The sequence below is a fragment of the Vidua chalybeata genome, chromosome 1 (genome assembly GCF_026979565.1).
Source record: "Vidua chalybeata isolate OUT-0048 chromosome 1, bVidCha1 merged haplotype, whole genome shotgun sequence".
Classification (NCBI taxonomy): domain Eukaryota; kingdom Metazoa; phylum Chordata; class Aves; order Passeriformes; family Viduidae; genus Vidua; species Vidua chalybeata.
The window spans coordinates 109,587,853-109,608,643 of NC_071530.1; the positions used below are offsets into that span (position 1 = coordinate 109,587,853).

A 20,791-nucleotide genomic window follows, 5' to 3' on the forward strand; every position below is an offset into this window, starting at 1 on the left:
ATATTTATACAACCCCCAAAATAAGAAAGTTGAGAAAGCAAAAAACATTTTGAAGAAGAAAATCAGAAAAAAAAATTATTCAACAAATGAGATAGATACAGAAACCAATAAAGTAAAATCAATTTAAAATAATAAAAGATGGTTTGTTACTGAAGGAAAAAATGAAGCATGCACAACAAAACAAGCAATACCAGGCTATGCTGCAGTATGCAGAAAGATAGTTTTACAGTTTATAATGGATTGCATATTAATATGAGCCAATGCAATGTAATTGTACAAAAATAGAAAATCTCATCCTGGAATGTATTAACTGCTGCTATGTGAAAAAAAGATAAGTTTTCCAAAACAAACTTGTTTTGTAACCAAGATTTAAGCCAGTTATGATGCTTTAGAAAGAAATCAAAGACAGTCTACAGTGTAAAAAATTCAAGAATGACAAGAGCTTTAGAAATTATGCAGTCTAGAAAGGTTGGGATTTTCAGTTTATATACAAAGGAAATGACAGACAAATTCTTGCACTGCTTCCACCTCAAAGAAGAGGTGTTTTGCTTAACAATTACAACAGCACTGCTCAGCTGGTGGGTTATAACCTGTTGTAGTGAGTCACACAAAAAAGGCAATAGCTGTTCCTATTTTAAGAGCATATGTACTTGGGAGCAAATATGACTTTACCATGCCCCTTTCATGATATAAATTTGACAAGGTGATGCAAAGAAGAAAAGTTGACTTCTATAATAACCTTAGACTAATTAAGCATGTCAAAGTACACACGATTCCAGACTCTCTTTCCTGGCTATCTCACACTTCCTACAACGTTTCATTAAATTAAAAGATCTTCAGAGATGTTTTATTTAGATTATAATTAGAAAGAGAGATGATGATTAAAATGTCATACATAGAAATCAAAAAGGGAAACACATCCCTTTGTCGAAAAGCAACTTAACCAGTAAATTAATTTTCTATCAAAATTATTATTTCTCTATTGAATTAAACAGGATAGAAGAAATACAGAGTAACTGCTAACCAAAAAAAAAAAAAAAAACAAAACACACCACCAACAAAAAAAGATGGTAAAAGGAGAGCAGCAACAAGGAGATCTATAGAGAAATTACTGGAAGAATTACTTAGTTTTGAACTAATCTGATAGAATTCCAACTACCAGATCCCTTGAAAGTGACATTAAAAATACTAATTTATATGCATTTTTCAATCAGCAAAATCAACACATCTTGTTTCTCTGATTATCCAGATTTGGCATTTGTTGAACTTTTTTATTTTTCCAAAAGTAGCTAAAAATTTTACTATTGAAATAATTTGGTTTTATTAGTTTAGATGCTCAATAATATATAAAAATGTGATTTTGAAAGTCAAACCCTATGTGTGGAGGGAAAGAGGTGGAAATAAAGATATTATCACACCATGGGGCTAATTACCACCTGGCTTAAGACAGTTTTCTGTATGATTTAGTTTCATAAGCAACAACAACTGATCTATACTTTTGGCTCCATATCTGCATATTTAAAATATAAAACAAAGTTTAGAATCTGACATTATTGAAAAGAAACACAGGTAACATGCACTGTTTCTGTTTTCTTCAACAGATAAAATCAGTTAAGATTTAAAAAAGTTATAATGGAATCTAGATTATCCTAATAAAATCCACTCATTTTCTTTGAAGAAAAATTGATCAGAATTCAATTCAGCTGCCAGATTCATTTTTTGCTATTATATGAATTTGAACTGCTATATTAGATGTTTAATTATTTGCTCATGCTGAATGACAGCCCACGGATTAAGTCAGGTGTCTAAAAGACAAGAGGTTAGAATTCTGCAATGCATCACAAATGACTTCAGAAACTATGTGAAATTTTCTCTCTTACAAATCAGTAGCTCAATTATTTGATTTAAAATTACTAAAGTTGATTAGTAAAGAGACCAAAACTTCAGTAACACATCAGTTACAGGCAAACTTCTGCTAGGCATCATTGTGCATTATCAGACGTGCTTTATTCATTAATTTCTGTTATATACTTATAGACTCCTTACAATTATCTTTTATATTAAAATAACTCTGTTTTGTTTAAAATACAATTTAATTTACTAGATAAACATTAGGTTCAGTTTAAAACTTACTCATGTAAGGCAGCTTCTCTGGACAAGGCTGGTAAGGAGAATAGGTGAAATTCTCTGGAAGATACATTGTTGTTTGAGCAACATAGTCACTAGAATTGTTTCCTTCAGGATAATCTTAAAAAGAAGAATTGATTTTTGTAAAAAGCTATGTTACCCACTGAAACTGTAACATATCATCATGCAGGTGAGAGCATTAATTTTTAGTTAACAAATTCCTAGCAGCATGATTTAAAAAGCATTTTGTTGCTCTAGAGGAATAATAATTAAATACAAGTATCATTGTTACAGCTAATACAAATATTTCCTACTGAAGTGAATGGATAAATATTAACTATTTGAACTAGACTCCAATTTCAGAGAAGTAGGATTTGTGTCTAAGTTTTCATAATCAAGCTATGTCATTAATGATTGGCTTTTTTTTAATAATAAAAAAAAGTCTTTTAAAAATTAAATAAGAAATATTCTTACCTGTGCCATTCAGTGTAGTATTTTTGTTAGTGTACAATCTTATCATGTGTCCTATTGTTTTCACATTTTCTCTCAACATTATACCACGAGCTTGCACCATAAAGAGATATGTGTTTGCTGATAAAACAAAAAGCAATTTTGAATTTGTATTAAAATAATGTATTTCCAAATTATTCTTACATACATCTACAATGCATTCAACATTTTTTACTGTGTCTGAAACCATGGTCAGTGAACAGTAATTTTTTGAGATGAAGGTCCACACAGTGAAACCTAACAGCAACAGAAAAGAATAAAATAGATTCATAACCATGGCTCTATTCAAACCCAAAAACTACAGACTGTCAATAGACATTTTATATGACGCTTTCATTTCTCTTTAACTAACAAAAAGCAACTGAGAGTGACAAGAAAATTTAGTTTACCGATAAAAACAATTTCATATGTAGACACATGTCTCCTATATAGAGCTACAAAAACATCACTGAAATATAGGACAAAAAAAGTCTAGAAAATCTTTTAGACCCACATAATGGTCCCTTTTTAATACACTGGTTAACACAACTTCCAGACAAAATGTACTGTTATTCATTCACTCCAAACAGCTGCTTTGTTATACAACTGTTACAAATCTCTGCCAATCTCAAAGTATTAATGTTTTATAATTATACATGAAATATTTATTATAGGCATCAAGGGTGAGTAAATCAACATTTTGAGTAATTAAGTGACTCACTAACAACAACAGCATGAAATAGTTCTCTGTCTCAATCATGCACCCAAAGCCCCAGATATGATCTCAAGACATTTCTTTGTATTCAACGGAAGTTAGTAAGGTAGAATTGAAGCTGCATTTATATCTGAGTGAGCAAATGTCTACCAAGAACTCAAGAGCTAAAAAAATATTGCAAAGGGAAGGACAAATTCCTTTACAGAAGGCAGCAAAGAGGGTCAAAGGGATCATCTGTCACTTCACCTACATTAAGCACCCAGTTGTATGGGGGATATTTGGCTACCTGTAACTAGTAACTACCCTAACAACAAAAAAATGCTCTGCATCTTTGGAGGAAAGAACTAAACATACCAGAGATGAAAAATAAGTAAAGAGATTAAAGAGAAATTAGAAAATAATCACAGGAACTCTATCAGATGACCCAGCACCAATGGCATGCCACAAGTAACTCCAGACCAACCAATAACTTATAGCCCGACACAGAGAGTCCAGAGCTACAGAGAGCTGTGTATAAGGGACTGGGGGCATTTCCAGAAGAAAACACAGTGATTAATTCCACTACAATAGCAAACAATACTACCAACACCTACAGAGATAAACACATCAGCATAATCTTCCAAGGAATAGTATTTTAAAGTCCTACAATAATGTCTTCATTTTTAAATAAATGAATAGGGGGTTGTCTTGGTATTCAAAGAACTCATTAAAACAAGGAATATTGACAGCTAAAAGAGAGGCTCTGAACATGCCAGGTGCCATGCATGGCATGTAATTCTCAAACCCTTGGCCAACATGACTAACTGCATGTGTTAACAAGAGTTTACATAAATGTAAAAGTTACTCAGCTGCTAGAATCCTCAAGTTGTCTCAACACTTTCTGGCCACCTAAACAGAAGCAAAACAAAACAAAAAAGGTACAACCTTGGCCTGTCAACAGGTAGGAAATCCCAGAAGAAAGATTCTTACCAGGATCCCAAGAAAACAGATAACATTCAGATTTCCTTACACAAAAACTTCTCAAAATTTTAACCCAATTCACATAAAGTAACACACTGTGGTTCCAATTGTTTCATTCCATTTGTAGTTTTCCATTCAGATACTGGGATTTTTAGGGTGTCTTTACTAAGCATTTCAAGGAATCTGTACAATTCGTGAATTCATATATGAAGCTACCTACTCAAGAAACCTTCTCTTCTTGGAATCAAAATAAAGGCAATTTGATCTGTTCCTCCAAGAACAATTATTTACCTTCAAACAAACAATTTCAAAGTTCAAGGTTTTCCTGAAAGTAAAACCATGTGTATATTTGCCTTTCAAATAGGACAAAAATTCTTAACTAACAAAAATTTTCTTTCTTCAAACTTTAATATATTTTAAATTGGTATAATCTTTTCCCCCAAATAAGTTTTTTTTTTTCTCTCATAGGTACAGCTCTTCTCTTCAATATCTTCTTATTCGAAAATAAAATAAAGTGGGTTTTTTAATATAAATCCGTTAGTAAATACTGATTTCAGAGCCAATCTCTGGAAGACTGTGTGCTTTATTCTTCTTTTTAATGTGATACCAAAAGCTAAAGTCACTTGAATTTTTAACTCTGCAGAAGGTCTATAGAGCTTTCAGCAGGTTTATGGAAGGATAATCTCAATTCACATAAACCAGGTGTGGTAAGTTGATATGGCTAACAGCTAAGTCCCCACCCAGTTATTTGCTCACTCCCCTGAAGTGAGATAGAGGAAACAACAAGAAGGGCAAAAGTCTTAGTAACCTGATATAGTAAAGAACTGAGAGTAAGAATTTTCAAACAAGTCCACAACAAAACCAAGAGGCCATGTAAATGGTCTCAATTTTTATGGGAAATGTTTTTGCAGTCCAGATAATGTAGACATAAACCTTGGAAAAGCAAGATTTTCTGCAAAAGCACCTATTTCTTCCCATTAGTGAAGTACTTACCCCTTCTGACACAGAGGACAAAACTCGAACAAACACACAAGACCTTTGTGAAAGTTAGAAAAGGCATTTGTTTCAAGAATAGACATCGTGAAAAGACAATTGAAAAAAAATCCAACCAGGTAAAGTCTGCTGCCACCTTGGCTTAAGTATGCAAGAGCTGCTCTTTCTGCCAGGAAGATTCAACCTTGTCATGTTTTTATCAAGTAATTCCTGTAGTCTACCTCCTCTCTCTTGCTGAGCTGCTTGTCAACTCACTATCCAACTCTACACAAACACATCAGGAATTAAACATTCTCCTTTCTGGGCAGTCTTTTTCCCCACTACCTGGCTCTCCAGCACAATCACAGTTACAAGGAGTACAGATCTGCTCAGTTTATTCCACTATCATTCAGCAGCTGCTTAGGTAGAAGCAGATGCTTGAGCAGCCAATTAATTAAGTCAGAAGCTAAAACATCAGGCAAAAAATCAAAGATACTAATTTAGTCCTAAAAATAAATCTCATCTACTGACACAGGTTTGTTGGCAAAGACCTGTAACAAAGATTGCAGTTCACGCATCACATCAACCAGCAGCAACAGCAACAAAGTATTCAACCCACACAGGCCAAAACAGCAACAGAGAAACAGAGCTTTTCTCCAGTGGGGTGGGGGATGACTGACTGCCCAAGGCAGCCAGGTAAAACTCCAGAAGGTTCCTGGTGTGCCCTGATGGCAACTTCCTGCCACAAGTGCCAGAGTCAGTGAGGGGAAGTGATCTGCAGAATCTCATACTTATGAAGGAGGAGGGGTTCACTGGGGATATGAAGATCAAAGGCAGCCTTGGCTGCAGAGATCATGAGATGGTGGAGTTCAGGATCCACGGGGCAGGAAGATGCAAAAGAAAGCTCACAACCCTGGACTTCAAGAGAGCAGACTTTGGCCTCTTCAAATATCTGTGTGGTGAAGTCCCATGGGATAAAGCCCTCAAGTGAAGGTAGGGGCAAGAAAGCTGGGTAATATTCAGGGATAATCTTCAATTCAGTCTTAAATCTTACGAGAGATCCATCTCAATGACTATGGAAACAGGTAAAATGAGAGGAGGCCTGCATGGATGAACAAGGACCTCCTGTGAAAAAAATCAAATGCAAAAATAATAAAGTAGCAGGAAGCAACCACAGGGAATGCAGGAGGAATACAGAAAAAAAACCTGAGTATCCAGGGATGCAGTTAGGAAATCTAAAGCCCAAATTGAACTGATTCTGGCCAGGGATGTCAAAGACAACAGGAAGCATTTCCTTAAGTACAAAGGTGACAAGAAGAAAACTCAGGATAACGTGAACCCACTGCTCAATGAGAAAGACACACAAAGATAAGTCTGCAATACTGAATGTCACCTTTTCTCAGTCTTTATTAACAAGACCAGTCTTCAGAAAGTCCAACTCCCTGAGACCAGTCTGGAGTAAGAAGTTGTACTCTTGCCCTTGGTGGAAGACTTAAGCAAACAGGCACAGGTTAAGTCCGTGGGCCCTTATGGGATGTGTCAAGTGCTAAGGGAGATAGCAGACATCATTGCACAGCCACTCCTAACCATCTTTGATTCCATCATGATGAGTGGAAGAAGTGCCTGAGGACTAGAGGAAAGCAAATGTCACTCCTATCTTCAAGAAGGAAGACCCAGAGAAGTACAGGCCAATCAGCCTCAGCTTGATCCCAGGGAAGGTGATGGAAACCATTCTTCAGGTACATAAATGAAAAGAAAATCATCAGAAACAGTCAACCAACTGGGTAACCTTCTCTGATGAAAGACAGATGAGGAAAGAACAGGGGGCATTGTCTACCAGGATTTCAGTAAGGCCTTTCACAATGTATCCCATAAGACTTTCATAGAAAAACTGTTGATGTACAGTCTGGCTAAGCAAATGGTGAGCTGGATCAAAAGCTGACTGATCAAGCCCAAAGGGTGAGGTCAGTGACCAGTGATGTAGCCCAGGGGTCAATACCAGGTTCATTCCTGTTTAACACCTTCATTAATTATCTGGATGACAGGCAGAACATAACCTCACAAAGTTTATTTATGACACAAAAATGGGGTAAGTAGCTGATATGCCAAAGGGCCATGCTGCCATCCAGAGGTACTTCAGCTGGCTGGAGAAATGTGCTGACATGAACTTCATGAAGTTCACAAGGAACAGTGCAAATTTCTGCATCTGGAGAGGAACAACCCCAGATGCCAAAATATGCTTAGGAGCATCCAAGTGGAAAGCAGCTTGACAGAAGAGGCTCGTTGGAGGTCCTGGTGGATATCAAGTAGAACACAAGCCAGCAATGTGCTGCAAAGAAGGCCTACAGCATCCTGAGATGCATTTTGAAGAATGCTGCCAGCAGGTCAAAGTGATCCTTCACAGCCTTCACTCAGCACTGTTCAAGCCACACCTGGTATAGTGTCCAGTTCTGAGCTCCACAGTGGAATAGAGAACATGGACATCCTGGAGAACATCCAACACTTGGCCATGAAGAAGACAAAGGGACTGAAGCATTGCTCCTATGAGGAATGGCTGAGAGAGCAGGGACTGTTGAGCCCAAAAGAGAAAGCTTAGGGGGTCACATTAATGTGTACAAAGGGCAGGTGTATGTATACACAATGTATATGAAGGGAAGGTGCAAAAAGGGACAGAGCCAGCTACTTTTCAGTGGTGCTCAGGGACAGAACCAGAGGCAGTGGGCACAAACTGAAACACAGGATGTTCCACCTGAACACCAGGAAATGTTCCTATACTGTGACGGGGATGGAGCACAAGTTGCTCACAATGGTTGTGGAGAATATCCTCAGAAATATTCTAAAGCCTTCTGGACACAGTCCTAGGCAACTGGCTCCAGGTGGCTCTTCAGTAGGAAGGTTGGACTAGATAATCTCCAGAGATCCCTTCCAACCTCAACTAATCTGTGATTTTTCGACTTTTGTCTTTCTGCATTTGTACCAACCATCACTGTCACAGTTCAAGGCAAAGCACAAAGTGGGAAGGCACAATTTCACATGTAACCAAAGAAAACACCTAACAATGTAAACCACCTAGAAGCAATTTTATCCATAGTCTTCTTATTTCACTGTGCATGGTTCATAATAAGTAAGAAAGAGAATTTCTGCCTCCAGAAACATAGAATCCAGGCTGTCACACAGTTTACAGGTTAATCAGATGGAAAGTGCAGTGAGGAATATAAAACAACACACACATATAGTACACCTTGGAATCAATACTATACTCAGTGTTCCATCTCAGGCAACTGCAAGTGTGAGCTCAGAGCTCATAACTAATTCAGATGAAGTTTTCCTATCAATTGATCCAGATCTGCATCGGCAGTCATGAACACACAGCCACATGTCAGTAATCAAAAGTCCTGTTTTTTATTTAAAACTCCTTCTGATAACACGCATTAGGGCATTAAAGGGATCATCCTGTATTTCAGAGGACATATTAAAAGTATCAGATGAATCATTTTTTTGTCTCGAATTTTTATAGCTCACTGGTTATTAATAGTTTTATGTGCTAGACTGTTGGGGGGGCAATGCATTAATTCCAAAAGTATAAAAAAATCCATAAAAATGGCTGAATGTTTTATATTTAAGTATTCACTTGAAGACTATTTACCCCTTTTTTTTTTTTAAAGAAAATTATATCATTCACAGATCACTCTCCATTAGGGAATCAAGCTCCTTCCAAGCAGTACAAAAATCAAAGCACTTCTCACAATACTGCATTAGTTTATCATCCCACAACTTCACAGGAAGTGAAGCACAAGGAAAAGCACAAGACTCATTTTTATATAGAAACTTAGTAAGTTATCATGCTGTACTTGTACACCAAAGCAAAGCCAAAAAAATATGCCACACACTTAGAAGAAATCAATGTAGTAAAATATGCAACAGGACAAGTGAATTTGAAACTGGGTCAGTGACTGACATTCTGAACAGGATTAGAAAGTTAGAAATGTGATTACTGTAAAAACATAGAAAAGTATTAATTATTACCGAAAACTATTTTTAAATGCCGAACAAGAGATGAATAAACTTGGAGGTCACAAATTTGATTTTAAATTGCAGCTTTTATTCTGCCAAAGCAAAACCAGAAAACCAAGGCCAAACAAACCCAAAACTTGGAAAAAAAGCATTATGTCAAGAATATTTTCAAAGCAATTAGCAAAAAGTTAACATGCCCAGACCTTAGGAAAAAAAAAAAAGAAGATGATCTATCATCAGAGCAGCTATAGCAACATTATATACTTAACTTTCCAGGGGAAAAAAAATGCTGAAATACTCAGATAGGAAATATTTCATTAACAACCCATGGATTCTGCAAGATTCAAATGCAGTAAACATGGCTTTACAGAGAATAGCTCTTGACAAATGACCATTGCCCCTGAAGTTACTCATCTGCTAGTCAACACCTGTTTTCACAGGACTTCTGAAAAGCACGTTCAATATGTTGCATAAAAATTGGTACGGATTCAAACAGGTTAACAGAAAGTTCTCCACTAGTAATTGTAAATGAGGAATCATCTCATGGGGGCATTTCTAGAACAATCCCACATGGATCTTGTCTTATCTCAAGGTTATGTGATATTGTTCTCAGCAATACTAGAATTAGAAATATGTTATTGGCAGAGTTCATGCATGGCAAATTAACACAAAAGTGTTAAAGATTAAATTCTATGATTAATCTAAATATACAGTAAATAGAAGTCAGCTGAGATTGCTTCTGAAATATCACAGTTCCAATTCTAGGAGCTAGAATATTTTCTGCAGGATAATCACTTTAGTCTGTGAAACTGATCCATTAAACAATTTAGTGGTGAAGGACAATACCCCAGGTAAGGTAAGACTGCTGTAAAGTGGTTCCTATTCAAAAATGGAAATCTACAACAAACATCAATAAATACTATTGCAAGTGTTCAACTTCCTTAGCATTGTATTTATTTTTACAGATTTGTTGTTAATCAGAAGTTGCTTTTAAAACAGATACAACAGCATAAAAAAAAAAAGAAAAAAATGTGTGCCTTGAAATATATTCTTTACTTGATTTGTTTTTCAATATCCAATAGAGGTTTTGCACTATTTGTTAAATAATAATAATAAGTGGCTAACACTAATCATTCAAATGGCGCAGGTGGACAAATCTGTATCAGCTGCAACAGAGTAGCTTCAAAATTGTTTTTTTAATACTTCAGACAACCTCCGTATACTCATTGCAACAATGGATATGCCAAATGTATGAGTTCTCTGACTGCAAATCCAGGAATTGGATAAATGTCAGTTCACTGTTAATTGGGAGACAGTAAATGAGGAGATCTCCATTTACATTGAAAAAAAAATGAATCAAAATTTCTTTCCCTAACAGTAGTTTTAAGCATGATAAAGGATACAATGTTCAATAAAATGTCTAAAATATTTGATACTGTTCTATCCTCTCAGGCTAATAGTTGGTTATACAGTAAGTTGTAGAATAATTCAATAAATGCACAATGAACTGAAGGTAAAGAAGGACAAGCACGAATCTAAGGAAGTGAACTGACTATTGCCAATACCTTGCAAAAAAAGCATCTTTTATATTTTAAAGTCCCAAAGCAATTTTTGCACTATGCTCACAAGAATCTAGCACTGGATCCCACACAAAGCATAATCATTTCATGCTGCTCCCCACAATAGGATTGCATAATTTGAATACAAAAGATTACCTAAGAGTAAGAGCTATAGAAAAGCAAGCAAAAATAGTCACTTGTAGAAATAGTCCTATTAATCAAAAGCCAGTAGATAAGCTATCTTTCACCACAGATGGATGTGGAAATCGTTAAAGCTTTGGCCCTGTTGTTAAGGCATCACAGTTCAGATAAACGTCCCCAGGGTATGCAACCTCTCCTTCTCAACCCATGAGAAGAATGCATTCAAATAACTGGCTGGCTTAAGTGAAAACTCATTTCACATGAGGCCTTATAATTACTTTGTGCTTGTGAAGTTACCTGCACACCATAAGTACCTGGTTTTTTTTCTGTTTTCTGACTAAGAACAACATCACAAAATGAATACTGATTAAAATCTTATGTAGGAAAGTTCCCTGACTAAAAACAAGTAATACCTAAGGGCTTTAGGAAAACTATAAAATAAAAATACAGAACAACCGATTCAGAAATAAATATTCATGTTTAGTCAAAGTTAATCTGTGAAAGACAGTCATGAATGACAGGACTACAATAACTGATTCAGAATCAGGTGCTAGGACTGACTGTGCCGGGCCAACATAATGGAAAAGTCTTCGCACCTCCCAGATCAAGGCAGAAAACGTACCCATGATACTGCCCGAGTTCAGTGGGTTCAAGGAGCTCAAGCGCTTAGTCCGAATGCAGAGGAACGTTAGATCACTGGAAATCAGAGATCAAGCAGAGTGTTTAAACCTCCATTTCCCCTTTGCACAAGAGAAAAAGGAAAGTCCCTATTAATCAGAAAGTAAACTACAATTTCATTGGTAAAGGATTTGATGATAATTTGTAGAAGTGACATGAAAAACCACAATGCACGCAAGAAGACCTCTGCAGCTAATGAAAGTACTCCTGCTCCAAATGAAGCCTTTAATAACAGGTGAACTTTAATAATAGAATAAAGCTGAAAGTAGCTCCCAAACAACAACCAGTTCTATAGTACAGGCATTTCCCTGCAGAAATTATGAAACAATGGGACAGACAAGTTTCATTTACTCAAGAAACTTGTAAGAGACCCATGAGAATAATTCCCTAGAAAGAAATAAAAGACAAGAACAGGGAAAGAAAAATACAAACATGAACATGTACCACACCCTGCAAAACTCATCAGTCTTTTATCAGATACTTCCACACAGCATGAGAAACAAGCAAGCTGTATTAGTCCTATTTCACTGCAGCCCTCGAGCTGCAGTAAACCTATACAGAGGCTCTATTACAAAACCCTTGGACAAGGTATTACCAGCCACCTATGATTGTGGCAAACACAGTCAACAGCATCCTGCCCTGTACTGGCAACAGCATAACCAGCACATCCATACAAGCAACTGTTGTCTCTTCAGCAGCTTGTGAAATCATATTTGGGGTACCATGTCCAGTTTGGGCATCCCAGTAAGAGCCAAACATTAATACCAGAACAAGCCCAGAGGAAACCTTCCAAAATCGAGCATATTATGTACAAGCAGAAACTAAAATTAATGAGTTTGTTCAGTCTTGAATAGAAACGGCTAAGAGGAGGATGCTTTTTTTTTTTTTTGCTGTCTACAGCAATATAGTATTCTTGTACAATGACTAAATTGAACACTTGAAAATACTCAGTGAAAAGACACAAGGCAATGAACATAAGGTGGGATATTATGATTACATATTACAATTTTGTCACAGTTGTCTGACACTGGAACAGATTTCTCAGAGAAACAGCAAAATCTTCATCCCCGGATTTATTCAAAACTCAAGTAGACACGACCCTGAGCAACTCAATCCAGTAGGATCTGCTTTCAGCAGGAGGTTGGATCAGGTGACTTCCAGGTGCCCCTGCCAATCTAAATTATTCTGTAATCAAACAGTAAGTCTTTAGAAATGCCACAACTACCACAGATGTCAGGAACAAAGAATGCCAGCACAAAGGCTCTGCCCATATTTATGGCCTCCTGAAAGCAATGATAAGCATTTATCTTGCTGATAGCATTTTCAGCACTCTTCTCCATCTCTGCACAAGTTCAAAAAGGAGCGATATCATTCTTCCTATTAGGAAAACTAGTAACAGAACAGAAAACAGATCTATATAAAATTGTGAGCTAAAACAAATAGAGATGATTCCAAGTTCCACGCCGGTTGCACAGCTGTCTTTTGGTTAAGACTGACAAAAAGTAGAAAAAGTAGAAGATTTTAATAAAAGAAGCAGAAGACCATAAGAGAGAAAACATTAGCTGTTGTTTCCTCTTCAAACTCATTTCACCCTTCAGGATTCTTAGTTACTGATGTCAAAGCAGACTGCATCTTCTTTGATCACTGCACTGTTTCATAACCAGTTCTTACTTGAACTGCATAGGTCGTTACATCCAAGGTAGACAAGCTAGAATCACAGAATAAGCTGAGTTGGAAAGGACCCATCAGGATCATCGAGTGCAACTACTGACCCTGCACAGGACCCTCCAAGAACGTCACCATGTGCCTGAGAATGTTGTCCAAACACTTCTTGAATTCTGTCAGGCCCAATGCTGTGACCTCTTCCCTGGAGAGCCTGTTCCAGTATTCAAGCACCCTCTAGCTGAAAAACTAGACTGCAATTGACTATAATATGGAGAGCTCTAAGATACTCTCCCTCCCAATCTGGCAAAGGTTCTCTGCTGCAACAAGACAGAAAGGAATAACCTAGGCATGAATAAGAGATCATTTTCTGAGATCCGTTATGTCGTCCAACGTAATTTCAGTTATATTGCTGAAACAAATGGGAAAAAGAGGAAAAAAAGAAAAAAAATTTCTCTTGCAATACTCAGATTGGTTTGGCAGTGAAATTAGACCAGCAAATGCTCTCCCTTCGTCACCCCTGCCTTGTTAATTTGTCTTATTCTCCTAATCTTTGGATCCTTTCCATGATGTAGACTCGAACCTACATATGGGGTCTGGATAGCTGTCAGAACCAGACATAGGTTATTTGCGTCCCTTTTATTACTACTTTTATCTATAACACTGAAAAAATCCCCATGTTTGTGCCAAATATTCCTGCTCTCAGCTAGCTTCTTCAGCTTTTAACTAATACATGAATATTTGCAACTTTTAGTGAAGTTTCAGAATCACAGGCTATAAATTCAAGATCAGAAATTTCAGTTTCTGCTTTTATCAGAGGAGAACAAAATGAAGTACTGTCATAAAAGTGGTCATTCTGGAGAAGCAGCATCTCTTATCTGCTTTCATTGAATACTTGCGACTATCACACAGAAGTGTCACTAAACATTTAAATGAAATTTTTAGATTTTACATATTTGAAATGTTTTTGACCATTTTTACTTACCATCCTATCCATTAAGGTTTTTCCTCTGAAACACCCACTGAATTAAACAGGAAAAATTAAAATTACAAAAATAGTTGTCTTCTCTAATTAATAGTTAGAAATCCATCTGCTCTTGTGTTTCAGCTCCTCTGACTATCAAAAGACTACCAGGGTGCTGAGGTAGAGTTGCAATCACCTCTACATAATCCAATTTGTGCTTACAGAAAAGGGAAAAGTAGGCACATGAACAATCCCAATATAGTGTATGAATTCTTCTCAAACATTTAAACCCTGTATTTTTTATTTTATTTGCAGTACTATATGTCTTCATCGCAAAACACAGAACCATGTCTGAAAACATGAAAATGTGGTTTTCCTCCCCTCATGTTCTAAAATACATGGAATAATAAAAGCTTCTATTTCCCAAAGAACTAACATTCCGAGAGGTCTCTTCAAAAAAACAAACAAAACAACAAAAATACCTGTAATTATGGTAATAATTGGCAATATCTGTAATATGGTAGTATGGCAATATCTGTAATTATGGTGCAAATTAAAACTTTAAAAAATTAGATAAATAATTATATACCTTAAAATAAGTAATTAAGATTTCTTTCCTCTAAACAAATTGTCAATATTTCAAGTTGACCTAAACTCTATTTGTTACAAAATTTGCAGTTTCATAAAAAAAGAAAAAAAAAAAGCAGTAACTTTATTTTCTAAATAGTTTGAGGGACAGAATGAATTTGATAGTGACCTCTTCGAGAATCCTTGCAGTGTTAAGGGCTTACATATGCACATGTCTTTTCCCTTTGAGAAGCCATTAATTGCTTGCTAAGGGGGACTCTCACTCCATTAGCCCATAAGAATTCAAAATTTCAATCTACTTTCACATCTCACAAAACCATTCTGCTGCATTACTCACTTTTTTTTCCTCTCCCACCTTCCAGTACACTGCTGCTCCATAAAACATTTGGGACTCCAACTTCTCCCTCTCTTTTCAGTTCCTCTGATTACCACAAAGAGAAGCTAGCCATGGAGGAGCTACAGTTCCCTTCAACACAATTAGAATTTTCTTCCTCTCTGACATTGTGCCTTGTAGCTTGTTGAGGAAGAAAATGTTCTGGTGAACCAAAATATCTTCAGTAGAACATATCTGTACACATAAATTATGACAGATCCCAACCATTTATGACTTAGCTGCAGAATAGCTTTCATGAAAAGCTGCTAATAGGTAAGGTGGCTGAGCTTCAATAAGCAACCTTTAGCCTTCCTCCTCTCCACACACACAATCAGCCTTGACTTAGATGCATCTATTTCATTACACTCAGTAAAAAGGTGCAAGCACAGTGAAATATTCTATTCTATCATGACATGCAAATGCCATGAGCATACTACATAAGATTATTAGATGAATCATCTGCCTGTAAACTTGGGTGTTCCTAAGTGCTTTGAAAATCTTCTGTTCTTACCGCTTACATTTTCACTATACTGCCAGGAAGCTTGTTGGTTTTTAGATAATATCTGACCTTCTTTCTCTCCATTCCACACAGTAACATTTTAAGGAGCAAATTCCTGGGAAATCAGCATTACATCTGCAGGCTGATAGGCTGAGATGTAAAACTTTCCTACTGCCCTTCACCATTTTCTATATTCTCTTCCCCAGGATCCTTCAGACCAGCACAGCAGCATTTCAAGATGGACCTAAGAAGTGCCACAGACTAGGAATAAGTTCATTATTGCAGGGTTTTGACATAAGCTGGATGAGTTCACAACACAACTGGATACAGTTAGGGCAGCACAGCATTGATCATTAGCTGGAAAGAGTTGTAATGTCACAAACTCATATAACTACCCAAGATTTTTGCATTGTTAAACTACATCTTGAAAGAGCCAACTAAAGTATTTGTGTCTGAGACAGCAAGAGAGACTAGTTTGAATAAGATTCTTTTTTTCCTCAGGGTTGATCAGATCTAATTAACCTACCTCAAGAACACTTTTGGTACATACTGTTGATTTCATTTCATTCCTGGTACAAAGGAAACTGAACACATATGTAATTCCCAATAGCTGAGCAGAAAGATGAAGTCAGAAATTAAACATCTCATCACTAAAGGCTCTGATTCTGAACAAGGTACTGCATAAGCCTTGCTTTCTTACTAAGAAAGTACCCATTGGCAAGATTTAAGTAACATAGTAAAACTACAGCTGCATACATTACATAAGATAATATAAGTTTCACTTATAAAGATGCAGAAACTGCAGTCTGCTATTTAAATCATGTATCAATTACTTGCAATTAAAGTCTACTTTATATATGTGTCCTGCACCAGCATCTCAAAGACCTAAGATGTCTAAGTGGACATCAGCATCATTCTCACTTGGAAGACTACTTCAGATCCCTTTCAGCAGGAAAACACTGGCAGACGAAGTTCAGAACTCTAACCCTATAAATATTATATATTTCCAAATATTTTTTTTGTATTTATTTGAACTAGAAGAATAATTGTCAGACTTGTCAATATTGTAGGAAGTACATAAGTAAAGGAGAACCACAGAATGATAGTTGAAATATATAGAACTATTTAAGTATAGAAGTAACAACTATGCCTTGAAAGTGTTTACAAGTTAAATAGAAGATAGTGAACAAGAGGGAGCCAAACAGCATAAAGACACAATCAATAGGAAACAATTCCTGAAGATTCAGTGGTCACATCAGTGTGGACATTCTGTAGTAATGACTGCAGAAAGAAGTTTTAAGCACTAAGGATGAAGAGAAAGATGATTGCACGTGATAAGCAAGGAGATATGCAGAAAAATGTGGCAATGTTCCATGGGGAAAAAATGGAAAACATTCCCTAATCAAGGGACACCTAACACAAGGAAATCCCACAGAGCACCATACAGGATATCACTGGCCTTAGCTCTGGGGTAATGCTAACCAGTTCTAAAAGGATCATCCACTGAGAAAAAGCCTGATGGTTTCCCAGTAACAGCAGAAGAGTGAACTAAGGAAACCAGCACATTCTTTTGGTTTGTTTTAGAAACCAACTTGCACAGTTATTTTATGAAGCTTCTTCTAAATCAACGGTTTGTCTACCTCTGAAGTTCTCCTTCAGAAGTGGAAGAGTTACCAAACTGTAAAATCTGTGAAGAGAGAGAGATCCCAATAACAGAAGTAAAAAACAAATATTCAAACTGGTTCTTCATTTTTGTTCACACGGGCTTTATTATTAATGTAGTTACTACAACCTGAAAGATTAATACATTTAAGTGACTCCAGCAGTTTTTTTGCAGTTCTTTCCCAATTCATACCACTGTAACACGACGAAACGCTGAGCCGCTTTGGTGCCTCTTTGCCAGCTGGAGAAGCAAGGGCAGCATCCACCTACCTCGCGATGGCAGATGAACCTTCTAGAGCGTTTGAAAGCAACAGAACAAAGATGCGGGATCCACGCACGTTACCGCCGCCCCCTCGACCCTTCCCGGGCGGGCGGGATCGCGTTCCGACAGCCGAGCCGCCCCGAGCCCGGCGCCGCCCGTGCCCTCCCCGCCGCGGTGACAGCCCAGGGGAGGCGGACGCGCCCCCCACCACCGCCCTCATCTCCGCTCCCCGAGGGGGCGGCTCCGGACTCACCGATCCCGGGGGCCACATAGATGAAGTAGAGGCAGGACGAGGAAAAGGAGAAGAAGAAGATGAAGGCGAGCATGGAGCGGTTGGAGACGCGCAGCGCCTTCCGCAGCAGTGGCATCCTCCCGCCGCGCCGGCCGCCGGCCGCTCCGCTCAGTCCCGGCGAGCAGCGGCGGCGCTTCCTAGGGGGAGGCGGCCCGCTCCTCCCATGGATCGGGCGGCGAGAAGGTGACGAGGGGGCGAGGGGAGCCCCCGCCCTCCTTCCCCGGGAGCGGGGCCGGCAGGGGCAGCGCCGCGGCGTGCGGAGGAGGGCGGGCGGCGGCGCTTTGTGGCCGGTCCTGCTGTCTCCTCGCGGGCGGCTGGAGCGGCGATGCCCGCCCGCCTCCGCGCTGCGCCTCCGGGCGGGCTGAACCGCCGCCGGAGGGAGGGGCCCCTTAGCGCTGCCGCGGGGCTCGGGGAACGCTCCCGCCGCTGCTCACATGCCGCCGAGCGCCGCGGCCACCCGCTCTCCCGCCTGCAGTCCCCGTACTAGCGGCGGCGGCGGCCGCAGCAGCAGCAGCATCCCCGCTGCGGGCGAGCAGAGTCACCTCCGCGCTGCGCCCGGCCCGGCCCGGCCCGGCCCCACGGCTCCCGCGCCGCCCCGCACCGGGAGGAGCCGCCCCGCACCGGGAGGAGCCGCGCGGCCGCTGCGGCGGTTGTGGCGCGCGCGAGCCCCGGCGCGGCGGCGGCACTGCGGGACTGCGGCGGGCGGGCGGGCGGGCGGGCGCGCGCGTGCCCCGCCCCCGAGCCCTCGCGGACCAATGGGAGGCGAGGGAGAAGCGAGCCCGCGGCCGCCGATTGGCTGGTGCGCGCGCACCGTTGGTATCGGCGGGTTGCGGGAGGGGGCGGGGAGCGGTGAGGCGCCTCGGCCGGGCCCCGCGTCCCGCCCCGCCCGGCGCTCCCGCTGTGCCCGGCCGGCCGGCGTGGATACCTTTTCGGTGTCCAGTCACCTCGGCCTCGTGCATAACACGGCGGGGCCAGGTTTCCTGCCCTGCCCGTGCCCACTTTCGAGTGCTGGTGCCTGTCCTTCCCCTCCCTTGTTCAGACGGCGCTGCCGCTGTGCCACGGGTGGATGTCGTTGTGCTTCCAGCTGTTTTAATGCAGAGCAGTTGGAAACGGGAGTCAGGGCTGGCAGCTTCTCTCGTATGAGGAGAGACTACAGGAGCTGGGCCTGCTTAGTCTAGAGAAAAGGTCTGAGAGTGCAACTCGCTAATGCATATGAACGTCTCAAGGGTGGCTGTCAAGAGAATCGTACCAGACTCTTCCCAGTGGTGCCCAGCAACGGGGGAAGGAGTAATGGCCATAACCTAAAACACAAGTGTCACCACAACATGTAAAAGAGGAAGAGCCTCTTTACATTGAGGGTGGCCAAGCACTGGAACAGGTGCCCAGGGAGGTCATGGAGTCTCCCTCTTCAGAGACCGATTTAAAACCCACCTGGATGCAAACTTGTGTAATCTGTTCTAGGTGACCCTGGCTTGGAAGGTGGTCCCTCCCAACGCTAACAATTATGTGATTGTGTCTTTCCCAACAGCTCTCCGTAGAGCAGAATAGGAAGCATTGCCTGAAGGTTTGGCTACATTTGTGCTTCAAGATTTGCTGAATTTAAATGTGATGATCTATGCACTCCATTACCAGTTCACTCCCAATTGGCCATTGCTTTAAAAAGGTATTTTTTGAAAGTTGGCAACAGAAGCTCCATATTGATTCTCTGCTCTTTCTTGCTTTGGCAGTGAACTTGGCTGCCACAAGTTGCTGGGTGATAGGGTTAAGCCAGTAATCGCTCTGTTCCTCTGGAGGATGCTGTCATGGATAGATGTGTGCCAAGGGGTTGGCAGCAGGCCATGTCATGTCTGGGCACACTTGATGTGGCAGCAGGATCTGTTTGCACAAGAATCCAGGTCTGTGTTGTTAGTGTGCATGGAGTTTAGTCAGACAGGGCAAAAAGAATGGAGATGCAGAATTGCCCCACTCCCTGCAATACAATTTTGTCTCAGTCCCTATACTTGAACTATGTTTTTTAAGCAATAGATATTACTAATAGCTTCATCTTGTTTCAATAATCATCAAAGAATCATGGAATATTTTGGGTTGGAAGGGACCTTGAAGACCATCTAGTTTTGACTGTCCTCCCATGGGCAGGGACACCTTTCACAGATCAGGTTGCTCAGAGCCCTGTCCAGCCTGGCCTTGAACTCTTCCAGGGATAGAGCATTCACAACTTCACTGCGCAACCTCTTCCAGGGCCTCACCACCCTCATATTAAATATTAGCTATTTCTAATATCTAATCTAAACCTGTTCTCTTCCAGTTTGAGGCCATTCCCCCTTGTCCTTTCAATACATGCTCTTCATCTGGTTTCAGTAGTAACAGAGAAATTATTTTTTTCTTGCAGCACAGCTCGTGGTCAAGTAGAGTTTATCCTTTATACTGACAGGGCAACCTTATAACTTCCTTCAGTCACAGGCAAACTGCTTCAAAACACTCTGCAGGCTAACATATCAGTATTTTTTAACCACAAATGTAAAACCTCGAGTCAGTTGATATGTAAACGTCAGGGCTAGGAATACAAAATGATTGGCTAATCAGTGAAGTAGTGATGCAATTAACCGACAGTAAAAACAAAAGCAAATGCTTACTTAGTCAAAGTCTTGCTGGATGTTGAACATTTATTTGCACAGTGGAACACAGTACACTCAATCTATAGCCACATCATTGGCTTCCCTGATTATCACTGATGCAGAGCTTAGACAAGGATTTCCCAGTAAGGGTTTTCATAGGAGGGAGAGAAATTCTGTTCCTTCAGCTCTGAAACAGAGACTTGTCAGTTATATTTTGAT

General features: G+C 39.8%; 1 protein-coding gene across 2 annotated transcripts in view; it reads right to left on the reverse strand.

The window, feature by feature from the left end:
- The window catches only part of B4GALT6 (beta-1,4-galactosyltransferase 6), a 62,073-nt gene extending 43,529 nt beyond the window's left edge, over nt 1-18,544 (reverse strand). For both annotated transcript variants that reach the window (XR_008429805.1, XM_053937550.1), the window contains exons 1-3: nt 17,919-18,544; nt 2,602-2,718; nt 2,134-2,247 (exon numbers count right to left, since the gene is read on the reverse strand). Coding sequence is in view for 1 of the 2 variants with exons in the window: in XM_053937550.1 (XP_053793525.1) it covers nt 2,134-2,247; nt 2,602-2,718; nt 17,919-18,033 (346 nt within the window). In the remaining variant the exon portion in view is untranslated. The remainder of the gene's footprint in view (nt 1-2,133; nt 2,248-2,601; nt 2,719-17,918) is intronic.
- Between the last annotated feature and the right edge of the window lie 2,247 nt (nt 18,545-20,791).